Here is a 9,200-nt window from a genome sequence, read left to right as displayed (position 1 = left end):
GGGGAAGAAAGGGTTTACTTCATATCACAGCTTGTGGTTCATCATCCGGGGAAGCCAAGCCGGAGCTCGAGGGAGGGGCTTGAACAGAAACCAAGGAGGAAAACAGCTTATTGTCTTGCTCGCTGGCTGAAAGGCCCGCTACTTTTCTTGCATAACCCAGGCCCTCCTGCCTAGGGGTGATAGTACCACCCACAGTGGGCGGGGCTCTCCTACATCAACTGTCAATCAAGGAAATGTCCCACAGACATGCCCACAGGCCAAAATGAAAGAGGTAATTGTTAATTGGGTGTGAAGCTGGTAACCAATATTAGCCTTCACAGTGACCCAGGGAAAAGGAGCTGGAAGACCTTAGGATACAGGATGTACCACTCCCTTGAACCACCTGCGTCTGCTGACTGGGACTTAGCCAAACACTCAGGGTTCTACAGAGATGGGGAACTAGAGGTGCCAACCATTTCTGAGTGTTGTATTTCAGACATGACACTCTGGTCCTTGATAAAGGTCTGTGCTATAGAAGTGCTAAGAGGCTAGGAGGACACCTGAAGGAGACAGAGGGCTAGTTTAACATTTAAAGATTTCTGACGCAAATTCTCTAAGAATAGGGAGGTCAGAGATGAGTAGTTAGGAAGAAATAGGAGTTTGGTTAAGTTGAAGCAAATATGAAAGCCATGGTGATCCGTAACCTTACACATGGGACGAAATTGTGTTAACTGTCCTCTGTAGTTCTGTGAAATTTATCAGAACATGAAACTAACAAAATGCGAAAATTCTTGAAAATGGAAAAACTGAAAATTCTAAGTCGATATTGTGGGAGTAAATTCTCACATGTGCCTATAAGCAATAGAAATATAGAAATATGAAATACATTTGTACTATTTTGAAGCACAGCAACTTCAAATAATAGTTTGTTTACCAAAGTAAGTGGAAGCATTTGTCCACTTAAATGTAGTATGTGCGCGTGCTAATCCACGAAGAGGCCAGAAAAATAAAAACGGATAAAGAGAGAGAAGGGGGAAGGAGGAAGAAAAGAAAGAAAGAAATGAAAACAAAAGGAAATGTCACCCCTTTACAGTCTGGCAGACAGAACCTATACATACCATGTCCCATCTAAATACACGTGCTTTTGAGGGCACACAGCTGCATTTTGGAAATACTGGCTGTCAGAACAACCGCAAAGCCTTGGTGTGGGGAGACAGAGACATACATTTGACACGAATGTCAGGCCGGGCCCTAGCGTTTCTAAATCTAATTTTAACCAGATGCTAGGAGAGTCTTACGGTTATTAAAATCTGAGCCGCTCTTACTGAAGTGTTTCTGAGTGTCCTTGTCCTTGGACAGAAACGTGGGTCGCGAGCGGCTGCCTCTGAGACGGGAATCGGTAGCGGTTTTCTCATCCTGCTGGCTCAGTGATACAGTACTGACCCCACTGAGAGGTAGCTGACAGTAAACTGAAATGCCGATTTCAGGGCCTCAGAGGCCAGAATTCCTACACTCCCAACCGCGGTTTCAGCAGGTGCCGGCCAACGCCTAAGCACGCATGCGCAGAGCTCCTGGGCCGGACTGGGCGCTGCAAGGAGCTGGGCTCCGCACAGCCGCGGAGGGTGAGAAATCAGCCCGGCCAGGAGGGGTGGAGCCTCGAGAGCCGAGGGTGGGGCGGGGTGAGGGTGGTGAGGGTGGGAGTGTGGGAGAGGGGCGTTTTCATTTGGAGGGGCTGACAGACAGCTAAGTGTGTCAGGTGGAGCACTGCTGGAGGGGCGGGGCCTAGCGATGGCGAATGCACTGGGGGCGGGGCCTGACGCAGATGGTGGAGCTTTGCCATAGCTGGGTTTCAGGGCGCAGAGAGAAGTCCGTGTTTTCTGCTGCTGTTAGGCCCTATTGGGTGGGAATTAATACAGAGGCGGGGCTTGATGCTGGAGTGGATGAATGGGGATTGCCGCCGGGTCAGGTGTAGCAGGTTCGCACTGGAGGCGGAGCTTGCGGTAAGCCTGGAGGGGCGGGGCTTGTTGCTATGTTGGCTAGGGCGGGGTTTGCCAGAGGCCCGACAGGGGTGGGGCTCGAAGTTGGGCGGAGCTTTTGGGGGTGCTTGCTGCCCGGTGGATCTTGACCCTAAGGTCGGGACCGGTCTTGCTGCCAAGCAGATCTTGTCGCAGGGCGGGGCTTTGCCTCGGGTCAGGTGGGGGCGGGGCTTGTCGCTGGGAGGGGCCTGCGCTAGCCCCCCGTGAAGATCTCCGAACCAGGCCGGGGGTGCCAGCGTCCCCATGGGGCTGTGCTTCCCGTGCCCCGCGGAGTCCGCACCGCCATCCCCGAGCCCGGTGAGTAGCCAGCCTCGCCTTGTTCCAGCTCGCGACGGCCGTTGTGCAGCCGGGAGGAAGGTGCACCTGCCTGGCCACTGGCCACTCCCCGAGGCTGTCCTGAGTACCCGCCTTGGAAGGGACAGGTGGGGGCTGGCCTGTCCCCGGGGGCTCCTCCAGACATGTGCATCATCTCGTGTCTGTACCAGCTGTACAGAGAAGGTCCTGGACGCGCCGCTCCCCGTGCCACTTAGTGGATATTTTATTAACTCGAGTCTTGGTTTTACTCAGTTTGTAACAGCTGGGGCCTGACGAGCTCTGAATCGCACATAAACAAGCAATACGTTTTAGGTGTAGACGTTGCCAGGTGTGCTGTATTTGGGATGTATTTCTGTGGAGGCAGTTATTTCTTTGAAATTCGAATATAAGCAAGCTTTATGTTGTACTCTAACAGTACGTTTGTGTTAATATTTTTACCTGTATTTCATAACACAACGATCTAATTTTTGTCTCTACATCGGTTCGTGGTGTAGCTAAAAATTAGTTGAAGCGATGAGGGGTTTATATTCCTTAAGCCACTAGATTATAGATACTAAAGTGACTGTTTAGTCAACGTGGGAAAGTTCAGCTTTCCTTTGTGGCTGTTGTTGATTTTAAATGCTAATTTTGTTTAGCTCGTGAGAAAAGTATCATTCTGCCAGCATTTGTTAAGCCATCTGTCCCCGGCACCATCGTTTTCCCTTAACCACAGGGCACACTGGTGCATTTCACTTAGCACCTAAGACTTCCCTGACCACCTGAATAAATATGCTGTAGGTCCAGCAACCTCCCTGCTATTCCTTACCCACCATGATCATATCTCTTTCTGAGTAGTTACTTCCTTCAGATACTCATGTGTATTTGCTTACAGAACTCAAGCTTTGTGTGCATGGGTATCTTCATTTCACTGCTGTGTTTTTAGTGCCTGGAAACGATGGTGGCCATCATTGGGATGGATAGATGGATGTGTGTGCTTCTTATGGAGAAGAGATGGTGAAAATAACACCCCAATGAGTGCTACTCATCTCAATGTATTTAAAGACTTTTTAATTAGGAAGTAAGGGGCATAGAAAACAACATGTGGTGTTTCCAGAGGTGGGACAAGTGCTCCTGAGTTTTAGGCTGTATGTATCTGCCCCATCCAACACAGTGAGATCAGCCCATTGGTTCTAAATGTTTCAGCAAAACTCCAGCCTGCTGCATCCTCCTTTTTATCTAACTTCCAGATTATGTTTCCATCCCCATGGTTTAAACACCATTAAAAAAAAATGTCCCTCTGGCAGTCCATTTTTATAAGAAGTAAATATTCTGTAGGCCAACTTATATCGATTTCCACATGTGCTAATTTGGTATGTTGGTCTAGAGAATGAAATTCAGAAAGGCAAATATTTAATATCCTAATACTGATAGAATTCATGATTACTTTGTTTTATTTTGTTTGGGTGAAGGTCTAGTCTTGCCATGTTGCTCAGGCTAGCCCTGAGCTGGGCTCCAGCAATCCTACTTACAGTCCCTCACATGACTAGCATCTAGGAGTGTAGTTCCAGGACACCCTAGTGGACGCTCACAGTGACTTTCTTTGTGAGGCTTTTGCACCCATACAAAGTTTCTACAAACTGTTTCAGTGTGCACATTAATATTTATTTTTGTTGCCTCTAAAGTAAAGGTGAGTAAGGGGTCTGTGGTGTCTGGTTTTTCTCTTGAAACATGATATGCAATTTTTTTTTTTTTTAGGAAGAGAAAAGAGCAAAGCTGGCAGAGGCAGCAGAAAGAAGACAGAAAGAGGTGAGAGCGGAGTAGTGCGCCTGTTTGATAAGTGATTTATTTCACTTCCTACAGTCTGTCCTGTTCCTGTGCTGGAAAGTGCTCGATGACATGCACAGTTTTAGTCTCGAAATGCTGTCCAAGTATCCACGCCCTGCATGCATTCACCTCGTGTACCGTGAAAGCCGCCCCAGATGACTTTGGCACGTGAGCCTGTCCTGGGATAGCATTTTTCCGCAGGATAAATCCGCCATGCTGATGAGTGTGAATGAACTAGGTTTCGGGAGGAATTCTGTGTGGTTGAAAAATGACTTGGGTTCTATGCCAGGCTGTTGTAGCGTAAACACCCTGTTACCCAAACCAAACCAACTTCCCACCCCCAAAGGAGAAAGCAAAAAAGCAAAACAAGCACCTTTGGACCCAGATACTTTTGTTTTTTCCTGGAATCTGCCTTTGTTGAATTTCTTAAAGGCTGCATCTCGAGGGATTTTGGATATTCAGTCGGTGGAGGCAAAGAGGAAGAAGAAAGAACAGCTAGAGAAGCAGATGGACACGCCGGGGCCGCCAGCAGGTGGACTTAGGGTGAGTGACATGGCAGTTCATGCACTAACCCCCTGGGATTGCACTTGAGAATGACTCCGAGAAACTTGAAAACACACAAAGCTGAGATGAAAGGAAGTGTCAGTTTGTTTTGATACTGGAATAGATTTGCTTTCTTCCCCCCCCCCAAAGATAATAGATTTCCTTCTAAGCACAGTATTTTAGGTTTTATATGTAATGCTAATCATGTGTCAAAAAAACAACAAGCAATTTAGAACAGTATTGAAAATGTAAAGCTCCACCAAACCTTGCCATTTTGACAGGTGTGAAATGTCTACTTGTACATAAATGATGAAATTTGGTTCTTCTGAAACTTCTGATATGTAGATTAAATGTCCTTACTCCAAGGTTTAGGATCTTTGGTTTGTGCTTAGTTTGTTGAGACATGGTCTCCTGTAGCCCAAGTTAGCTGCAAACTCACAATACAGCCAAGGATGGCCTTGAACACTTCAACTCCCTGCCTGCACCTTCTGTTGAGATCATCCAGGCTTTAGGAGCCTTTGATCCCTCTGTTGATGCTAATTATCTTAATTATGCAAATGTGAATTTAGACTATGTCATGTGCAGCAGCAGTGAATGGTGCATATTCCTCCCAATGTCTGTGTTTCTGAATCGACCCTGGTTGTGTCCTGGTGGAGAGGCTACGTGGTGGAGGTCCTTCAGCTGGAGACTAGTCTAGCAGGCGTGTAAAGGTTTTATCGTACGTGTTGCTGCCCAGGAAAACAGCAGTTCAGAAACTGTGACTTTATAGATGCATTTCACAGGAACACTACCTTCAGCATCAGGATAATTGTGAAGAGCGTAGTGCCCTCAATTGCTTTCAGCTTCTTGGGTAATTACTCTCTGAAATTTCATTTGGATTTGTCTCAGGACCACATGCATCCATACTCTCAAGCATCTACGTCTGCATGGCCAGAACTGTGGGGTAGGAGGCTAGGACCACCCTCAGCAGAGTGGGTTCCGGCCCAGGAATGCCTCTTCCAGAGAGCAGTTACCCCCGCTGTCCACCACAACAAGTTGCTTCCTTAGTTTCAATTACTGAATTAAATGAAAAGAAAAACAGCATTTCCTTATGGCCTGCTTTTAATAATTTATAAAATAATTGAGTTCAGTATTCAGCTATGTCATGTGGCCATTTTTAAGGATGTCATTTGAAAAGAAGACAGTAGTACATCTAGTGTAATTTTGGTAGATAATGAGATCAAATCATTATCAAAAAACATGTTCTTTCTTTTTCCTACTAAGATAAAAAGCTGCCACTGAGCTTAAGTCAAATAGCGTTCTCAAAACCAAGAAAGGTAAAAAGTAAGTCAGCACTAGAAGTGACATGGAGATCCACTCATTCCTGGTAGGAGCCAGCGGAGGGGCTAAGTTCACCGAGTGTTGGGCACTGAGTTTGGTTGAGCTAGCCATCGTTCGTGCAGTCAGAATTAAGAAAACTTATTTCACATGTTATAGCCCAGTAAGCCTACCATTTGCTCTTCAGGTCTGTGAATCAGGCTTTCTTCATTAACTCTGCAGTTCCTCACTCTGAGGCTCGCAGATTGGAAGGATACTAGGCTTCGTGTTACTCCTGGGCCTCATGTTAGTTCAGGCTTCTCTAAAGAGCTCAGAACCAAAAACATGCCCATGGTTACCCTTTCTCTCTTTGTGCTGTTTCTTTTACAAAATCTGTCTGACTTCCCTAGTTGTGAGCATCAAGCTGCAGAGAAGCTGCGGGGTTGTCTTAAAAGGGATGACCCGCCCCCATGCTCTGCTGCTGCCCGTGGGGTGGTAGTCCTGGCCACTCTTAACCAGCAGCTTCAGGGAATGTGTCCCTGTGCCTGTGGCCACCTGACCAGCACTCAGAGCAAGAAGTTCAAAAGGAATGTGTGGGGAGCCCCGGAATAAGGAGAGGAGAAGTAAACCGTAGACAGTGGCTCGGGCCTCTTGCCTGGGTCCTCCAGTACAGTCTTGGTCTATCACAGCCTGGACCCTATAGACTAGGAAGATTCTTGTCATGAAGAGAATGCTTCCTCCCATCATCATATATCCATCATTTGTCTGTCCCCTGAGGTGGCATGGGTAGCGTTCACAGTCTTACAGAAAGGGGCTTACTGGAAGAAGGCCCTGTGACGCCCATGGCAGGGTCAACACCCATGCTAGGGTCTATGACCCCACCAGATCCATAGTGGCCATGGTAACAAATGGCCTAAGTACAGTCGTGAGGTCTCAGCCCGGGCTGTGCCTGTTCATTTGACGCATCACTGAGGGCGGAGTGGTACACAGGGATGTTTATCTTCCCACTGTAGTTTCAGTTTAAAGCCAGAGTGAGATTTTCCGATGTCGTGTTAACACTATTTCTAAAAGAAAGTTTTGAATAGAGACATATATTAAAATTTTTTTGATAGTATAGAATAGATAGTATAGAACATATTGTAGGCTGTTCCACGTCATTTTTGAACGGCTTATTTTTATTATTTTTAACTGTATATGGGGGTATGTCCAATTGAGTGCAGGTACCCTCAGAGGCCAGAGGCCAGAGGCATTGGATCCCCTGGAGCTGGAGTTACAGGTGGTTGTGAACCACCCAGTGTGGGTGCTGGGGATTGAACTCGGATCTCTCGGAGAGCAGTGTATATTTTCTATACCACTGAGCTTTCTCTCCAGCCTGTGCTTTTCTTTTGCAGACTACAAGACATGATATTGAGGCCTCAAAGAAGTCATGTAATAAAGAAAAGCGAGTTAACTCCTATCAACTTTAAGTTTTCAAATGTATTGAAAGAGTGTAAAAACATCTTTAGCACTCAAATTTCTTGGACACAGTTTGAAAGTAATACTTAGACAACTGTGAATATTTATTGTCCTTACTTGAAGGATTTTCTAGAACTTATTGTCACAGATTTTATAGACTTGACTAAACAAACTGACACATAGATTATTTTCTCATTCAAGAAAGGGAAATTTTTTTTTTTTTTGTTTTGGTTTTTTGAGACAGGGTTTCTCTGTGTAGCTTTGTGCCTTTCCTGGATCTCGCTCTGTAGATCAGACTAGCCTCGAACTCACAAAGATCTGCCTGCCTCTGCCTCCCAAGTGCTGGGATTAAAGGCCACCACTGCCCGGCAGGAAAGATCTTAACACAAAATTATTTAATAAGTGCTCTTTCTTGGGTCCTGGCTCAAGAAGAGAAGAATTCTCTTTTGGTTTGGGTTTTCATTTTTGGCCTCACTGATGCTGTTTTCCCCTTCTCTGGGCTGAGTGTTTTGCATGGAGCTAATGAAGCAGGCTCAGTGTTTGCCAGCTTCTGAGTCTGGTGAACAGCCATTCACATATATGGCCAGGTATGTAGCATGGATTTATTACTTAGGGGCAAGCTTCCTGGGACAACAGAAGCCTGGGGATTACTTCTGGGTCAGGACAGCTTTTCAGGTCAATGGCATCTTCCCATTGCAAAGCAACCCATTCTGGGCCCTATTTCTTGGGGACAACATGACACATGTAGTCACAGCATTAAAGGAGACCCAGGGTACTGGCTCTTCTGTCCAGCTCCCACCTCCATTCCAGGATATTAACATTCCCAGCACAGACTCTGGCTGCTCATGAGGGAGCCTTGGGCAGAGACCAAGTGTATCCATCCAAGAGAATTGGGTCCTTCCAAGCTGGCCCTTTTATCCACTCCAAACATTGTCTTGCCTGTATTTTTAAGCTGCCCTCCTGTTCAGATTTTTGTGTGTAATATAAAATTGTATTATTCTTGGCTACTTGCAAAAAATCGTTTTGTCCTATCATTTTCTTTTTGTTTGTTCATTAGAATATCATTGCACAATCTAAGTCAAAATTTGCTGATGCCTGTGTCTTTTGACTTCCTCTAGTGGACGGTGTCATGAAGCATCTCATCCTGCAGGAGAGTCTTGCAGCCACAGCAGCTGCAGTCGGATGGATTTCAGCTGAATGTCTCTTCTTCACACTGATGAAGAGTCAGACTTTGTATTGTTAGTGCCCTTGAGAGCAGTGCGAAAACTATGCTAAAAATTTTGGTAAAATTTTTGATTTCCAAACTTACCGAATGACTCATCTTTTCATTCAATTTCACTTTCCCTATATTTATTTTCTCTTCTGCCAAAAGTAACTTTCCATTTTCTTTGTAGTTGAACTATGGCTCCAAAAGGTATATATGCATGGTGTGCTCTGCTCCCACACATATCTTCAGTGTTGGATTTGCTGTGTAAGTTACCTTGCCACTTAGGGCCATGTGGCACAGCCTTCTGTCTGTTTCTGTTTCACTGTATAGGAAGACTGCCTTCAACTTCCAGACTTAGTGCCTTTAAGCTGATCATCAGGGACAATTCTAAAGATGCATTTGAAGGACTTTAGGTGAAGGAATTCTTTATTTTTATAACCCACTAAGAAATTAATGTTTGCAGGCAAATGTTGACTTTATGCTAATTTATTTTCTATACCTATGGCATATCATAGTAACTTAAGTTACATGTCAGTAGGTACATCACAGTGTGGAGACCTTCTGAT

General features: G+C 45.6%; 1 protein-coding gene across 2 annotated transcripts; it reads left to right on the top strand.

Annotated features, from left to right (window-relative positions):
* The first annotated feature begins 1,811 nt into the window (after positions 1-1,811).
* LOC114700525 (small VCP interacting protein) lies at positions 1,812-8,736 on the top strand. 2 transcript variants are annotated; one of them, XM_037199225.1, is made up of 4 exons: positions 1,812-1,979; positions 4,065-4,115; positions 4,566-4,676; positions 8,546-8,736. In XM_037199225.1, exons 1-4 carry the CDS (start codon positions 1,908-1,910, stop codon positions 8,558-8,560), a joined length of 249 nt encoding a protein of 82 aa, XP_037055120.1. In that variant the 5' UTR covers positions 1,812-1,907; the 3' UTR covers positions 8,561-8,736. The 2 variants fall into 2 exon arrangements, with proteins under 2 accessions (XP_037055120.1, XP_028736011.1); XM_028880178.2 differs by lacking the exon at positions 1,812-1,979 and adding an exon at positions 2,144-2,312.
* The last annotated feature ends 464 nt before the right edge of the window (positions 8,737-9,200 follow it).

The sequence above is a fragment of the Peromyscus leucopus genome, chromosome 1 (assembly GCF_004664715.2).
Source record: "Peromyscus leucopus breed LL Stock chromosome 1, UCI_PerLeu_2.1, whole genome shotgun sequence".
NCBI classification, from domain to species: domain Eukaryota; kingdom Metazoa; phylum Chordata; class Mammalia; order Rodentia; family Cricetidae; genus Peromyscus; species Peromyscus leucopus.
The sequence above is the reverse complement of the archived record's forward strand: the minus strand, read 5'-3'. Positions and strand labels throughout refer to the sequence as shown.